At 39.4% G+C, this 16,960-nt stretch overlaps 1 protein-coding gene across 3 annotated transcripts; it reads right to left on the bottom strand.

The window, feature by feature from the left end:
• Nucleotides 1-689: 689 nt before the first annotated feature.
• Nucleotides 690-15,438, bottom strand: pomt2 (protein-O-mannosyltransferase 2). 3 transcript variants are annotated; one of them, XM_080414484.1, is made up of 21 exons: nucleotides 14,519-15,438; nucleotides 14,024-14,108; nucleotides 13,822-13,926; nucleotides 13,474-13,582; nucleotides 13,180-13,288; nucleotides 12,753-12,912; nucleotides 12,278-12,384; nucleotides 11,524-11,606; nucleotides 11,234-11,343; nucleotides 8,566-8,632; nucleotides 8,078-8,144; nucleotides 7,589-7,667; nucleotides 7,178-7,329; nucleotides 6,806-6,897; nucleotides 6,623-6,699; nucleotides 6,204-6,275; nucleotides 6,044-6,103; nucleotides 5,332-5,437; nucleotides 4,991-5,131; nucleotides 4,176-4,287; nucleotides 690-2,843 (listed from the first exon to the last, which is right to left on the bottom strand). In XM_080414484.1, exons 1-21 carry the CDS (start codon nucleotides 14,839-14,841, stop codon nucleotides 2,738-2,740), a joined length of 2,322 nt encoding a protein of 773 aa, XP_080270610.1. In that variant the 5' UTR covers nucleotides 14,842-15,438; the 3' UTR covers nucleotides 690-2,737. The 3 variants fall into 3 exon arrangements, with proteins under 3 accessions (XP_080270610.1, XP_080270611.1, XP_080270612.1); XM_080414485.1 differs by having other exon boundaries at nucleotides 8,078-8,138; XM_080414486.1 differs by lacking the exons at nucleotides 12,278-12,384; nucleotides 12,753-12,912.
• Between the last annotated feature and the right edge of the window lie 1,522 nt (nucleotides 15,439-16,960).

Here is a 16,960-nt window from a genome sequence, read left to right as displayed (position 1 = left end):
CCGGGTTCACGTGTGTCAGGACGTTACCAAACGTGTCCGGCAGGGGGCATGATTCTATAACAAGTGATAGGGATTTGGCTATACTAGTAATATACTGAAGATATATGTTATACATCAATGGTTCTCAAACTTTTACATTTCAAGGTCTCCCCTTAACTCTGACAGTGTAGAAATGGAACGGGTCCATTTGGTATTTACAACTGTTACAGCCATGTAAGGGTCCATTTAGACCCACCTAAAGGAACCCAGAGAATCCCTGGAATCCACTTTGAGAAATAATACAGCATAAAGCCTGCTTAAGCATAAGTTTATTTTAAAATTAAATTACAGTATTTACATAAAACTACTAATAGCATCTATATACTATATAGATTTTACAGGCTATATACAGGCATGCAAACAGCCCCGAGGTGAAAAAGGTGACATGTTGTTTTCTTTCGGGTCAGGTGTCACACAATTGCCCTATTTGGGTTCAAAAAGGTGACTGTAGCTGAAAAGTGACACTTTTGCATGTCTGTATATAGCCTTTACCAACATACTACTTACAATATACGTGAAGTTGCACTTTCTATTTAGAATTTATATATTATACAAAAAATTATGCACAGCAATGTTTAATCACATATCCATTAAAGACAGAACAGATCACAACATTTGTTTTTCTTTCACAACTTTATTGGTCATTTTAAAATATCCACATCACATAAAATTCAGTAGAGGTTTCGTAATAACAAACAGAAGCCGAACAGCATTTATAGCCTTGTACAGTACAAAAATACTGGGCACCATGATCTATTCTAGACCATCTTGAAGCGAAATACAGAGGTCTTTGATGTGACCAAAAAGCGTTTGCCTTAGAAATTAGTGAAAATCAATGAGAACATTTGAAAACAAGGTTTACATTTCACTTCATCCCTTCAGGCACTTGAGCTTATTATTGCAACATAATTACAGAATGTAATACATGTTAAGGCAGTTCGGCAACATCATCAGCTTTCTAAATATTCATTTTTAAATACTCTGCAAGACTCTCTGGCTCTTATATTGCACAAATTCAAACATTCTCAATACACAATGAACTAAGACACTTTAAAATGTTGAGAAACAGAAATGCCTGAACAGGTAGAGGCTGAAATAGTACTTTATGTAAAAAAAAAGAGAAGGAAATGCTGTAAACACTATTAAACTCAAGGAAGTGAAATGAAATCATAAAATACTTATGCATCATATTAATGTCAGGATAGTCTCTACTCTCTTGTAGTCAAGTCCAGTGACGGGAGGGTCTGAATCATGAGTCAGCATGTCCAGGTTTTGCCAGAGATAATTTGAGGTAAGCCTCCGTTTCGCTGGGCTGTAACGGAAGTCTGCGGTTGGTCTAAGGTAGAGCTCGACCGATGCCAGATTTGTGGGGTCCGATCATAGAGTTATGGGTCTGATTAGCCGCAAGCAACTCAGATGCTATAATGCTGCTATCTGGCATCTGAGTTGCAATACATTACATTACAGTCATTTATACCAACCCTTGACAGCCAATTCATCCAAACAGAAAAGTCCTATCTTATGTATTAAACAACGTTAAATGCTCCAAGATTGCAACTGTACGGAAAGCTTGGATTATGCGATTTGTATCTGTCAAGTTTTTGTTTCATAAAAATCCACCGTAGACATGTTATGACCTATTTGCTTTCAATAAATTCCATGCAGGTGATTATTTGTGTTTTTCAATAATGCAACGTCCTGCTGCCTCCTGCATAATGTGCAATTTCGAATCAGGTGGAATGCAGGACCGTTAAGTGATTTCCAACGAGCGCTTCCAAACTCAAAACACTTGAGAAAAATAATCACCTGCACAGAATTTATTGACAGAAAGTACCGTAAATTTCGGACTATAAGCCGCAACTTTTTTCCCATTTTTCAACCCTGCGGCTTATATAACGGTGCGGCTTATCTATGGATTTTTACAGCTAACGGCCACTAGGGGACCTCCTAAATCTATGGATTTTACACCCGCGGCTTATAGTCCAGTGCGGCTTATATATGTACAAATCATTCAATTTAGCTGCTGCGGCTTATATTCAGGTGCGGCTAATAGTGCGAAAATTACGGTAGGTCATAACATGTCTATGGTGGATTTTTATGAAACAAAAACTTGACAGATACAAAGAGGATAATCCAAGCTTTCCATACAGCTGCAATCTTGGTGAGTTTAACGTTGTTTAATACAAACAGAGAGGACTTTTCTGTTTGTATGAATGGGCTGTCAAGAGTTGGTATTGCAACTCAAGATATAGGATCCGAGTTGTGTGCGGCTCGGGTCTGATGCCGATTCCAGTTTTGGAGTCAAAAAAGTCAAAAAAAGAAAAATGAGCAGATCTACAAACTAACAATGTGTCACAATGAGACATCTTATATATTTTTGAAAATGTTTGGAAACTTTTGAAAGTGTTTAACTACTGTATAATGACATGTCCAAAATAGGAACACCAGGTTAAAAGTTGTTAAAAATAAGGACACTGGCTGCATAATTGCCAATACCAATGTCAACAAAATAAATCAAATAATGGCCGATCAGCCAGGCCGATATATCGGTCTGGCTCTAGTCTAAGGTGGTTTATCAATTCATACGTCTGTCACATATTTTCTTTTTGTCCTTTTGTCTTACCACTTTTCAACAGTAGTGCCCCGGCCCAGACATTAGATATCTATCTAATCGTATGTCATCATTAAATAAAGCTGGTCAGAATTCCCAGGAGTCCATCCACTTGAGGCCAGCCATGGTGCTGCCGGGTTCATGTGCCAGGGGGCCTCTCATGCCATAGCACAATGGATGAAACAGATAGAAGCTGCATTGGAAGGCAGACAGAGAAATATGAATGAGGTGTGAAACAGACAGAATGGCATCCAGTGGTTAGTACTAGCAGTAATTATGAAATAGCATTTTCTATGGTAGTGGCAAGAACAAAACCATTGATGAAAAGGCTATAGAACTTAACAAAAATAACATAAAATAAAAATAACAACAAAGCGGCAGCCCAAAACAAATAATAAAATAAATAGCATCAGAGACATGTTTTTATTTTCTCTAGGAGACCGAAGGCTGCAACATACTCCAAATGAACAAGAACTTTGTTCAGCTTCGGAAGGGCTTGCGAACCGAAGAAAGTTTGGCGAGGACTAAAGTGTTACTCTGCAATGAGTTCTGAATGGCGGACCCCGCCCACTCAGTATTCTGCCTGGATCTCCACTGATTATTTTCATCAATCTCTGATGTGCCTTTACATCATTTGGCCGCCATTTCTGGCGACAGACAGTGCACAATGTGTGTGCTAAATCTCTCCACTGGCATTAATGGCTTTTTATATATATATATATATATATATATATATATATATTTTTTTTTATATCTGTAATGACAGATGAGACGAGTGCTACAGTAGACTGTTTATTTTCTGACTGTGTGGTGTGACAATACAGACGGCAGGTACGGGGTTCAATACAAAAAGCGAAGCGACAATACATTAGATTTGCAGTCACACAGAGAGGGATTATTTCTTCAAAGCGGTCCATGGTAGTACTGTACGTTGCTGACAGATTGCGGAAATAAAGCAATATGAATCATTAGCGCATCGAGTATCTGACCAATCACACACCATGTTATGTCAGAACTTTGTTCGGCTAGTTAGAACATCTTGGAGGTGCAACCAAGTTCTGAAAGGCACGGCCGACATTCTGAATGACGTAATTTTGTTCTTATTGCCTGCCCAAGCCAAACAAGGTTGGACGTCAGTTCTGAATGACGTAATTTTGTTCTTATTGCCTGCCCAAGCCAAACAAGGTTCAGACGTCAGTTGGAATATCCTGCAGCCTTCGGACGTCAGTTGGAATATCCTGCAGCCTTGACTCACAAACTCACATACACTATAGACAAATGATTAATGATTTTTAACTTTATTTGCAGTATGTTGGTACTGTAATAAGTTTGTTTACATTTCTCATGTTCGTAAAGATTGGGGTAAAACAGACCTACATTTCATTTATGATGGGGTTGTAAATGTTACAAATCAAACCCTATAAGAATGTGAATATAACCTTAATTTATACGTACAAAACAATCCCGGATTGGGCCTTTAACTCAATCCTTAAGTTTCCTAAACTAATGTAACAGGTCTGCTCACCTGTAAAGGATGATGAAAAGAAGCACCACCTGCCCAGCTCTTAGCAGCCAATAGGAATAGGGTGGGCAGAGCAACAGGTCACTACTTTGCAACAATGTGTCCAGTGTGATTCCTGAGAAGTAGCAAAGCACAACTACATTAAACACTGAAGGCCTACTAAAATAGCAGAAATAGACAAATCTACAAGCTAGCTAAGAGTCACAACATTGTGACGCAATGTGAGCTTGTAGATCTGCTATTTGAGAAAAGAAAAAATATACAGTGTGTTATATATACACACACAGTGTGTGTGTGTGTGTGTGTGTGTGTGTGTGTGTGTGTGTGTGTGTGTGTGTGTGTGTGTGTGTCTATCTACTGTATATACACACACACACACACACACACACACACATATATATAAAACACAATTTATTTAAAATGTTTGCCTCAACTGTGAGTTGCTGCTATATTATACCATTATATTTACTGCTATACTACATTATATCATTATATACTATCTTACACCATTATATTTATTATTATTGTTGATGTTACTACTTGCGTCTGTCTGTCTGTCTGTCTGTCTCTCTCTCTCTGGACACGGTCGAGGCAGATGGCCGCCACATTAGAGCCTGGGTCTGCCTGACATTTCTTCCAGTTAAGGGCGAGTTTTTCGTTGCCACTATAGCAAAATTACTTGCTCGAGGTGGGACAATGTCGGGTCTCTGCTCTATATGTGAAGTGTCTTGAGAAAACTTGTTGTGATTTGGCACTTTAATAAAACTAGAGGTTTGGGCCACTACGTGGCCCACACATGATACAGTAGGATTCAGTACCTGTTAGCATACTACTAAAGAGCATGGCAGGGAAATAATGGTGGTAGTAAAGAATGCGGCCCATTGCGTAGAAAGGTGCATAGTGCAGCAGCCAGCCCAGGAATAGCAGGCCTCCTCCTTTCCTAAGCACCCAACATTGCTCTGAAATATAGGGGTGAAAATGATAATTGAATGATCGGTTAGCATTAGACGAACAACAGAATTGTATAACATTTTCTAAACTGAATAATACACGTTGTGACCTTGTAAATCGACTATCGCTATTTGTCGTACAACTAATGATATAGGGCTTAAGTGCATGATGCCTGCAGTGGGATATTACATTAGGTGAATCACCCTACCTCTTCTTTTTTGGTTCAGGGGGACACATCGTTGGAGGGCGACAGAGGCTAAAGCTATCATGATGACATACAGCGCCAGACTAGCCAGGTTAATCCACCACACCACCTGAGGAGGAGTTACAACTTCATTTACCCAAGACAGCATTTTTTTTACTTAAGTAAAAGTATCAATACTGCAATGTATAAACATAAAGATAAAAGTCCGGTATTCAAAGTTTACTTAAGTAAAAGTACAAAAGTAATGGCATCAAAATATACTTAAAGTACCGAAAGTACTCATTATACAGAATGTTCCGTTTCACAAGGTATCATATGAATACAATGTATTAAAATCTTTTGAAAATAGCAGATCTACAAGCTCACTACGCGTCGTGAGCTTGTAGATCGGCTTTCAAATAGCCAAAGTTTAAATAGGGCTGAAGAGGTAATGTATGTTTTGTAACAACAATTCAAATCTACAAAGCAACTAGTAACTAAAGTTTTCAAATAATTGTAGTGGAGTCAAATTACAATATTTACCTCTGAGATTTAGTGGAGTAGTAAAAGTATTGAATATTGGAAATACTCCAGTAAAGTAAAAAACACCTCAAAATTGTACTTAAGTACAGTACTTGAGTAAATGTACTTAGTTACTTTCCACCACTATTCACATGTCATGGTCAATCAGACAGACAGACAGACAGACAGACAGCAAGCATAAAGTGAAACTTACAGGGTTTCCCAGCAAGTAAACACGATACTCGGTCTCATTCACTCCAGAAAACCTCAATCCCTTCATAGAAACCAAACAAAAGAAACAGTTAGCATGTATTTCTGTATTTAATACTAAAACTAATTAAAGAAGTAGTATAATAATATATGATGTACAGTACCTGATAGTCGATGGGCCAGTGCCAGGGTTTAGAGTTCATCTCATTATCTTTGGGTTTCAAACCACTGTTACCCTAAAAAGGAGACACACAATGATGGGCATTGATACCATTACAGTGACACATTTGAATAAAGCATAACAGTTATTCGAACCAAGTGATTTAATCCATTATAGAAAATAACTGATAATCGATAATTCAAGAAAATATTTAATTAACAATCAATCCCAATTTTCAAAATAGTGAAAATAGCCGATCTACAAGGTCACAACGCAACACATGGCGACACGTTGTGAGCTTGTAGATCGGTTATTTTCACTATTTTTACACCAAACCGTTGCGAAAGAAGATTACATTAATAAATTGGTTAATCGATTCTTTGACATTCCCAAAAAAAGTAGCATTATTTTCTCTGAACTTACTCTGATCATAACGATATGGGACTCCAGTAAAATCTCCAGGAAATGGGGCTTCAGCACAGACAAACTAATGTTGGACACTGTCAACACACACAGAAAGCAGACCAATACGTAAGTACGTTTTATGATACCAGTACGTTTTATGACAAGAAGTAACATAACTGCTGTAATGAGTGTACATCATACATTTGGGATTGATGTGATCTTCAATATTCCACTGGGAGTTTGGCGTCTCCTTCAGGTATGGACTACATGTCACCTCCACCTGCTCCCAGCCCCTGGACAGAGAGGACACCTTTAGGTTAGCTTTAACTTTATAACTAATTTGTCTAAAAACCACTGGTTCCCAACATGGGGTCCAGGGAGCACAGGAGGTGGTTCCAGGGGGTCCACAGCTAAATGATTGATAGTTTGTACACTCTCAGAGTCACAATAACGCTGAGGATTTTACAGTGTAGATTTGGGTCTCAGAGATGTTTTTTAAAGGTCCTTGAAATTAAAAAGCGTGAGCTACACTGTTAAGGAACCCATTGCAACAGAACAATAATCCCTTCTTACCACTTTGGAAGGATCTTGCCAGAGGAGTAAAGAACACAACCGGTGGCTTTGTGCAGAAAGCGCACTTTACTACGCAGCACCTTCACCAGGTCCCCTTTCCGTCCTCCACTCACTTCCACCTGCCAGAGGTCATTGGGGTCACCTGTACCATTCTGACATCAGGACAGAGAGGGTTAATTGCAGTTACAGCAAGTTACATTTCAGACATGTTAAGATCATTTTAATAAAAAGGTACTAAATTGATTCCATAAGACACTAATATAAACTGATTTTAAGACAACTTTTCCAGGACAAGCAGACATCCTGTACAATATAAACTAGGGGACAGACTCAGCGAGACACTACTGTACTGTAAGACACAATTCCTCATTCTAAAAGATTATAAATACCAACTTATGTTATTTTACTCACAATGCCGTAACCTGTGACCTGGAAGTGTTTCTTGGTCTGCGGTGCCTCATGGAGGTGGCTGTGAAGGTTACGGGTTGTCCTGACAAGAAAATGACTAATTAATACAAGTGTGATATCAAGATCTGTAATCCTTATTATTTAATCTGTTAAATACACAAATCTACATTGTTCCTCCGTGTTTTATGTCTTTACCTACTGAAATCAGACTTAAGAGCAACACAGGTTAAAGGACAGGCAAATTAGGGGTTTATTGTGAATTATTTTACATTGATGAAAGACACATTGCAAATAAGAATATTTTCAATATCTTCATAGTGATTTTGTTTTACCTTATTAAATTATTTTCAAACATGTTAAACAAATCCACACATCTCCCATTCCTTGGAAGGTAGGTTACTCAAATAATAATGAGAAAGATTAAACCTATTAATGAAGATTCAATGATAAACTTTGTTTTGAAGAGTCTTGTGTCTGTATGACATGACTTACTCTTTATGCATTAATCTAATGATGTCTCCATGATGGACCAAGTCAGAGGACCCAGGTTGACCTGAATCTAAAAAAATGAGAACACATTCATTCTTTTAAACCACCATTTCTCAAGCAGTGGTCCATGGCATAATTACAGCTGGTCCACAAGAAAAAAAACATGGTTAAATAATATTTCACGAGTCCATCAAATCTTTAGAAATTGTTAGAACTAATAGGTCGAACTTGCTTTATATATTTATTTTAAGATAATTCATGTTAATTATTAACAAATGACTGTTATGTCTTAAAAATAAATAGATTGTTGAGGAGAGTTGAGGTGGGGGTGGTCCTTGAGGATTGTTAGAAATATGTTAGTGGTTGAGAGCTCAAACAAGGTTGAGAGCCACTGTGACCAACCATGAGAACATTGCATTCATTCTTTGTCTCTGTAACATTCAACTGTCTCTGTAATAAACATTAAGAGACCACATGGCCTGTCTGCTCACCGTTGTTCTCATCCTGTCTATGGACCATCCACAAGTTGTTGTAGTCCTTATGGAGGTAAGCCGTCACCTATATATGGAAACACAAGATGCAGCACAAGAGACAGTTTATTCAGAGGAAACGCCTAAATTACAAGCTCCTGAATAGGCCTGTCTTCAGAGTTCACACTCTATACATTGTGCAAGCTAGCAGGGTTTTTCCAGAACATTATGAGGAGGGAACATTGGAAGGATTTCCGCATATCCTCCTTACAAACAGAGCGATTAGGGTAAAAAGATAAATTAGTCTGGTTCACTATGTAATTTTGTCGGATTTTTTTGAAGATTTGCAAAACTATACATTTTTGGAAAGGTTATTGTCTAATGAATCAGAAAATCAATGTTTGCATTTGCCCAGATGTGTAAATGGCGGCCATATTGGCAATTACAAAATGGCCACCCTAAAATGTACGTTTTTTAATATCTCGGCCTCTAAATAAGCTGGAACATTGATTTTAAATCTTAAACCTACATTTTCAGTGTCGAGGAATCCAATGGTGGTAATTATAAAGCTACAAAACTTTACAATATTAACCCTTAGATGCATGACTGAGTCCAAAATGACCAGATGTGGTTGTTTTCTTGCAATATCTTTGTAATTAAAAAAACATTTATCAATTCATATTGAAGATTTGCAAAACTATACATTTTTGGAAAGGTTATTGTCTAAGGAATCATAAAATCAATGTTTGCATTTGCCCAGATGTCTGTGGCCATATTGGAATTGACAAAATGGCCGCCGTAAAATGTATGTTTTGTAATATCTTGGCTTCTAAATAAGATGGCTAAACCTACATTTTCAGGGTCAAGGAATCCAATGGTGCAAGTTATCATTTCATTTTTTGTATCATCCCATTGACATAATCCATCATATGGGTAAAAACAGCACAGCCCAGGCAGTCAGTCAGATACTAACTCAGTGTTCTTTTTATTTCTTTTAACTGTGAACTTTGGATGTTTGTGTAACCATCTTAAACATCATGACATGTGTAATCTTAGACAGTCTCTATCCATCATCATCATCATCATCATCACTTTCTTGCATCACAGCTTGGGGAGAAGATTTGAAGATTTGAAGATTGTGGCGAGCTCTAGGTAAAGAAAGAGCAAAGGCTTTGCCAGCCTTCCATGAATTCACTGGGGCCGACAACACAGGGAGGTTCTCCCGTATAAGCAAGGCAACCTGGCTGCAGGTCTACCTCAAAACGGATGGAGATATTATCAAAGCTCTGCAGATGCTTTTGGATGAAGCAGAAGTGACAGAAGGAATGCTGTCAACACTGGAGTCCTTTGTATGTGCAGCTTACTCACCCAAGGGTATCAACATCAAGACAATCCCTGAACTGCGATGGCATCTGTTCTGCAAACACAGGGCAGAAAGTGACAAGCTCCCTCCAACACCTGGAGCTCTGAAGCAGCACATCTTGAGAATCCATGTCCAAACAAGGGCATGGGCACAAGCAGCCATTAATATGCAGGATCCACAGCTGCATCCCCTGCAAAATGGGTACTTCAAACACTTGGATGGCATGCTGAAACCAACGACCACAGAGGTCCTCCCAGCCCAAAAGGCCATCCTTGAGATGGTTCAATGCAAGTGTAAATCTGACTGTTCTTCTGGCAGATGTTCCTGCAAAGCTAAGGACTTAGCCTGTACTGAAATGTGTCATTGCAGCAGCCAGTGTCAGAACGATGACGATTCCCAAGCTGTGACGCACGAAAGTGATGATGATGATGATGATGATTATGATGATGCATAGAGACTGTCTAAGATCACACATGTCATGATGTTTAAGATGGTTACACAAACATCCAAAGTTCACAGTTAAAAGAAATAAAAAGAACACTGAGTTAGTATCTGACTGACTGCCTGGGCTGTGCTGTTTTTACCCATATGATGGATTATGTCAATGGGATGATACAAAAAATGAAATGATAACTTGCACCATTGGATTCCTTGACCCTGAAAATGTAGGTTTAGCCATTAAAAACAATGTTCCATCTTATTTAGAAGCCAAGATATTACAAGACATACATTTTACGGCGGCCATTTTGTCAATTCCAATATGGCCACAGACATCTGGGCAAATGCAAACATTGATTTTATGATTCCTTAGACAATAACCTTTCCAAAAATGTATAGTTTTGCAAATCTTCAATATGAATTGATAAATGTTTTTTAATTACGAAGATATTGCAAGAAAACATCCACATCTGGTCATTTTGGACTCAGTCATGCATCTAAGGGTTAATATTGTAAAGTTTTGTAGCTTTATAATTACCACCATTGTATTCCTCGACACTGAAAATGTAGGTTTAGGAGTTAAAATCAATGTTCCAGCTTATTTAGAGGCCGAGATATTAAAAAACGTACATTTTAGGGTGGCCATTTTGTAATTGCCAATATGGCCGCCATATACACATCTGGGCAAATGCAAACATTGATTTTCTGATTCCTTAGACAATAACCTTTCCAAAAATGTATAGTTTTGCAAATCTTCAAAAAAATCCGACAACATTGTAAATCTAAGCATAAGGAACCAGACTAAATCTGCAAAGTGGCCCTTTAAGCACAGTCTGTTGATTAAGTGTTTACAAATGTTCCACAGAAGAGAAGGGCCTGTGGTCTGACCTGCTGCTGCTTAGCGCCTACTCCCTCTGGGTACAAATGCCAGTGGGAGTGCAGGTAGCCTCCAGCGATGCGAAGGTTTTTCACTGTGATGGTGGAGCCATATGCCAGGTCTGGTCCAGGGTGAGAACAAATACACACACTTAACAATTAGGCACAAAACAATTGACCATATTCACACAGTGGACATTTTGATCTTACGTCAAGAGCCACCTCGAGTCAAGACATAAGAGCAAAATGTGCAGTGTGTGAATATTTATACATTTTTCATGTAAATAGTGACTGGAGCTCACACTCAGGCATGGATGCATTGTGTAGATTATTTCCTATTAGACGGGACTGGAAGGCGGAGCTGAAGAAACCATCTCCTGGACCGCTGGTAAGAGAAGAAAAGATTTGTGACTGCCAAATGAACGTTGGTAAATGTTAGCACACAACCAAGCAATGTAATTTATTAACCTTTATATACAAGACAGGTTAACTGAGCATGCATGATCTTCTATAGCAACACCTGGGAATATTTCCCTCATGTTGGTCTAGTTTCCCTTCATGCTTCCTTATGTGTCATTTCACCTGAGGTGGTTCTTAATCATGTGAAATATGTTTTCGTTTTTTTTTTTACCTCAGATGAACTGGTCTCTGAAACAAAACAGCACCTTAAGAACACTGTACCTCCTGCTACTTTTTTTTAACCCAGCCTCGTGGCAGTACGTTATGCAAACACCTGTCCTGCATAATGATGCTAATGTTTCTAAAATAACATGTACACACCTACATATGATGCTAATGTTCTAAACATCATGTATATACGTACTACGTACCTACTATCACATACGCTATCTGTATGCATATTCTTTGTTTTATTTAACCTGTTTCTATCTCTTTCCCTTCTGCTCTCACTCTACCCTGTCTCTTCTCACAGAATACAACAAAATGATGGAGCGTGCACAAAAATAGCAAATCTATAAGCTTGTTTGTTGTAGGAAGAAGTATATAGGGCTTAAGTGGTTAAACAAATCAGAAGGAAAAACAAAAAGTCACACACACCTTTTGTTCAATACAACAAAATGGACTGCAAATATTGTAACGTAGAGGAACAGGGGAAGAAGGATGAGTCCAAACACCCGGGCCAGCAAGTGCTTTGCAATATCCAGCTGGCAACAGAACCAGAGCACAAGACAAAGAAGAGACGTTGAGAGGGCTGGATTGTTATTTCTTATCATTTAAATCCTCTATTCTTAGTATGATGTTTTTCTTTTTTTATATATTGCCAGAATCCACTTGGTGTGCATTTGTTTGTTAGTATTAAGTGTGGTTGTCAGACCTGTGATTAGAGAAAAACAAATGTTTCCGGTTCCTCACTCAAAGAGTACAGAATCAATAAAACATAACTATGATTAACAATATTTGGACTTAGGTAGCTATACAACCCAATGTTTTACTGTACAAAATTCCAGCATTATCTAATACAATTAATCAAGTATCAGATGTTAAGTGTGACCAAATGGACAATGCTGGTTACCAGTGAGAGGTGCAGGTCCCCCAGAAGTCTCCAGAGGTCCCAAGCTGTGTTCAGTCCCACCAATAGGATGACAAACAATCCCACAAACTTGACTCCCAACGCCCCGGCAAGGTTTACACCCGTCGTTACAAGCCACAGCCACCAGGGGGTGCTAAACGGCCTGAATAAAAATGGACAACTGTATTAGATTCTCACAGTATAGCACAACATATGATATTGTAAAGACCTGTGTTTGAATTCTTGCCTCAAGTCTAGTTCCTCAAGTCTAGTTCCATCCCACAGTCAGATTTCACACAATGGAACTAAAGTGTTCCACACAACTGTGATGTGTAATGTTTTGTGTGTAAACATCAATACTAGTAGGTCACAAGCCTTATTGGCCAGGTCGACCAATGAGATTCAAATAAGGCTTGTACAGATGTCCTACCTGTATCGCTGCTGGTTGAACTTGACCATGCTCAGCACTGCACCCATGATGAAGAACATGAGGATGGGATCCAGCAGGATGTACTGGGAAATGGAGATGCAGCCCGTGTCTGTCAGAAGAGTCAAATTTATACAGAATAGCTTGAGGAACCGAATACAACATGGCTGAACTATGTGCTAACAATGTTTTGCGATGCGTTGTGAGCTTGTAGATCTGCTATTTTTGCCAAATGTTCTTATATTTTAACTCGTTTATTATTATATTATAGTTATAGTTTAACAAGCTAACACTCACCAAATACAAGCAGAGCAGCAGTGATGAGAGCAGCAGATGGAGACTGAGACAGTTCCATTACTGTGAGGTAGGAAAAGATAGGGAGGCAGGCGCCCAGACTAGCACAGAGCTAGAAGGAGACATATAGGGCATCCATGTCAAATTAACATGAACAACTCTTCTGCATCATGGTCTATATCACAAAAGCACGTTTCATACACTGTAAAACCCTAACAGATACATTTTTACACCCTCATTACCAGAAGACAGGCAATCTCTGCTAATGGTGTGAAGTCAAAATTAGCCTGGTATGGTACTTTAACTACAGTACTACTCAAGATTTTGCTGTTCAAGAGGCGAGACGCTTACCCCTCTCATCCCCCAGTAGCTGTGGTGTTCATATTTGTCCCCAGGTTTTATGAAAGGAAATGTGCCGTCATAGCCTGTCATATAGCCAGCTAGACCAATCAGCATCTGGAACAGAGGAGGGGGAAAAAGGGTAGCTTTCTCACCAGGACAGGACCGGTCAGTTTCTCCAAACAGGGAATTATGTTTTAATAGTTAATCTTACTTTCCCCAGAGGCGGGTGGACATCAAAGAAGAATGTTCTGTTGATGTAGTAGCTCCCCATTTTCCCAAAGTGGGTCTCATCCCAGCTGAAACATCGAGAGGATGGTTGATGTTAATGTAAAGTTTGTAAACAAACTTGGTAATGATGTAGGCCTTCTCACTGTGCACCTGCCACATCTATTGTTTGAGGGTAAGCACTTTATATTTTGAATTTGTACATGTATGGACTGGAGAAGTAAGACCATAAAAGAGGGAGCTCTCAGGGGCTATTAGGGGTCGACCGAGGCAGACAGCGATAATACAATAATGTCAAAACCAATCAAAAAAGAAAAGAAAATACCTTCCAGTCTTGTCCGAGGCTAAGGTAGGTCCTACAAATGTGGTTCTAGCAATGCAGTCTCTGGCTCTGCAAGAACCCTCAACTGTGTGTGTGTGTGTGTGTGTGTGTGTGTGTGTGTGTGTGTGTGTGTGTGTGTGTGTGTGTGTGGTTACTCACCACACATGAGGGGGTTCCATGATCTTGTAGAGGCGAGTGGAGAAAGACAGCACCACCACCAGTATAAGATGTACTGTGCTGCGGGTCTCATTACAGGGAGGGTAGATCCCTCTGTGATACCACTGAGAAGTTGTCCCATTTGAGGTCTGCGTGTCATTTGACGATTGTCCGTCACTATCAGTGTTTGCATCCTCTGACAGGTGGGAGGATGGTGTTTGGGAGCTCTGGCTCTTCTCTGAGGCTACACAGGGTGTCCTGTGTCTTAGTGTTGAAGTGTCTTCTGTACAGTTGTTCCACGTTGCAATGCATTCTTCCTTTGCCATTAGTAAGTTAAAAGTGCAACTCTAAAAAGTCCAGACTGTGTACAGTAGCTGCCAGAGCTGTCCTTGGCCTATAGAATCATATAGGTTACTTGTGTGTGATGGTATCTAAAATGCATCTGCATTAGAAAGTCACAAGCCCCCTTATACATTGCAGCTTCATGCAGATTCTTAGCACATAACCCAGGATACAGAGGAGGGTGACTATGATGTACATACAATCCTCAATGTGCTACCACTGTGTAGGTCGCAGCTGACACCTTGTAAACACCTGATGCTAACTGTTAACATTGATGCACTTTATACCCCTGGAAGTGTACCTAAAGTGTAACCTAAAACATGCCATGTCGTGCCTGTCATATTCCAAGACCTTTTCAAAAACAAAGTAGTTATCCAAGGCAATCTTCTAACCTGGCTGGCATCTACTCACATCGATCACTTCTCGACCAAAGCACTGGAGTGCACAGACAGGATAGCAGACTTCAAAGTCTACACATCGAATCGCACAGTTGGATTAGAGACCAGTAATATTATATTCCAAGATCTACAAACAAAATAAAGGCAGTATAATCCTGGAAATAACCAGACCATTTGGATCGACAGGAAATGACACACGGTGGGTGAAACGCAGTGATTTCTGGGAAGTGTATTCTTTTTGCATTATTCACGAGGATAAGACATTCGGGACGTTCCCAGTGTTGCCAGATTTTGCGAGAGAAACAAAGCAACCAGGTCTATGAAAACAAGCCCTAAAGAAGGCCTTTCGACGTTGGCTATTAGAAAATAGCTGATCTACAAGCTCACAACGCGTCGTAATGTGACGCGTTGTGAGCTTGTAGATGCTATTATTTTTTTTAAGTCTTGGGAATAAAATGTAAAAAAAAAAAAAATTGAAACATTTTAACACAAATCTTGTATGGCATAACGCATAACATATTTTTAGATGGGGGGCCGCAGACAAATACATATTAATCTGGGCGTCCTTGACGTGAAAATGTTTGAGAAACACCGGTTTAAACAACATTAGGAAGCAAGACCAAATAAGCAACTACACTTTAGAAACAAGCCCCCAGTAAGCAACTACACACATTAGAAACAAGCCCCAAAACCGCAACCCGCAACTACCAATTTTATATATATATATTCTGTAAAGCAACTTTACAGAAAAAGAAGCCCCAAGTCGCTTATAATACGCGGACATGGCAACACTGGAGGTTCCTCAATTTCCCAGTATAGAGACACACGGGGACTACAAATTTCACGCCCACTTTTGAGACAGCGCCGCTACTCGAGGTCCGTTAGAACGATGAACTGCAGCTGCCAATGCAATCCCTATGAGAGGATATGAGAATTAGCCTACTTTTGAAATATTCCTACATTAACTGGAGACGATATTGATTTAAATAAAAATATGTTTCCAAATGTATGGAGTGTCTTTGTCAACATATCTTCTTGTTTTCTTAATAGTTGATGTGTTTCACATTTAGTTTGCCACTTTAACGAGTTACCCATAATGCTAACACAGCAGAGGGTAGACAGTAGAGAGGCATTTCAGTGACATCACTGTCTTTACGAGCGCCGAGCGCCGACCGACAGCGTACCCACTGTAGAGGCAGGAGAGGCGGTCGCCTGCCCAACTAAGGTATTGCCTCCCCTAAAAAAAAAATAACCCGAAAATGTGTCATTGCGTGCTTAATGTCCTCAAAGTCACGCATCCAACAAGCTTTGAACTGAGCAGATTGGACCTTCTGTTCCAGAGATAATGACCAAAACCTATTGAAAACGGCCACTTTCGCCAGTTTTCTGGGTATTGAAAACCTCAAGGGATGCGTCCGTGATGCGACCACTTAAAGTCTGGATCTCCGATGCTAGCGGTTTTGACATACTGATGGAGTATATTATAGTATATTGTGGGTAGTATATCGAGATGAAAGATATGGGACATTAAAAAGGACAAATTAAACAAATGGGACAGATTATTAGAACACCAAAAAAATCGCTACAGCCTCAGTAGTTAACCAGTGAAATGACGGTATTTTACAATGCCTCTCATAGAGATTGCATTGAGAGCTGCAGTTCATCGTTCTAACGGACCCCGAGTGTCAAAAGTGGGCGTGGATTT

The sequence above is a fragment of the Gymnoscopelus braueri genome, assembly GCF_963280865.1.
Source record: "Gymnoscopelus braueri genome assembly, chromosome: 19".
Classification (NCBI taxonomy): domain Eukaryota; kingdom Metazoa; phylum Chordata; class Actinopteri; order Myctophiformes; family Myctophidae; genus Gymnoscopelus; species Gymnoscopelus braueri.
This window is presented reverse-complemented; position numbering and strand designations above follow the sequence as displayed.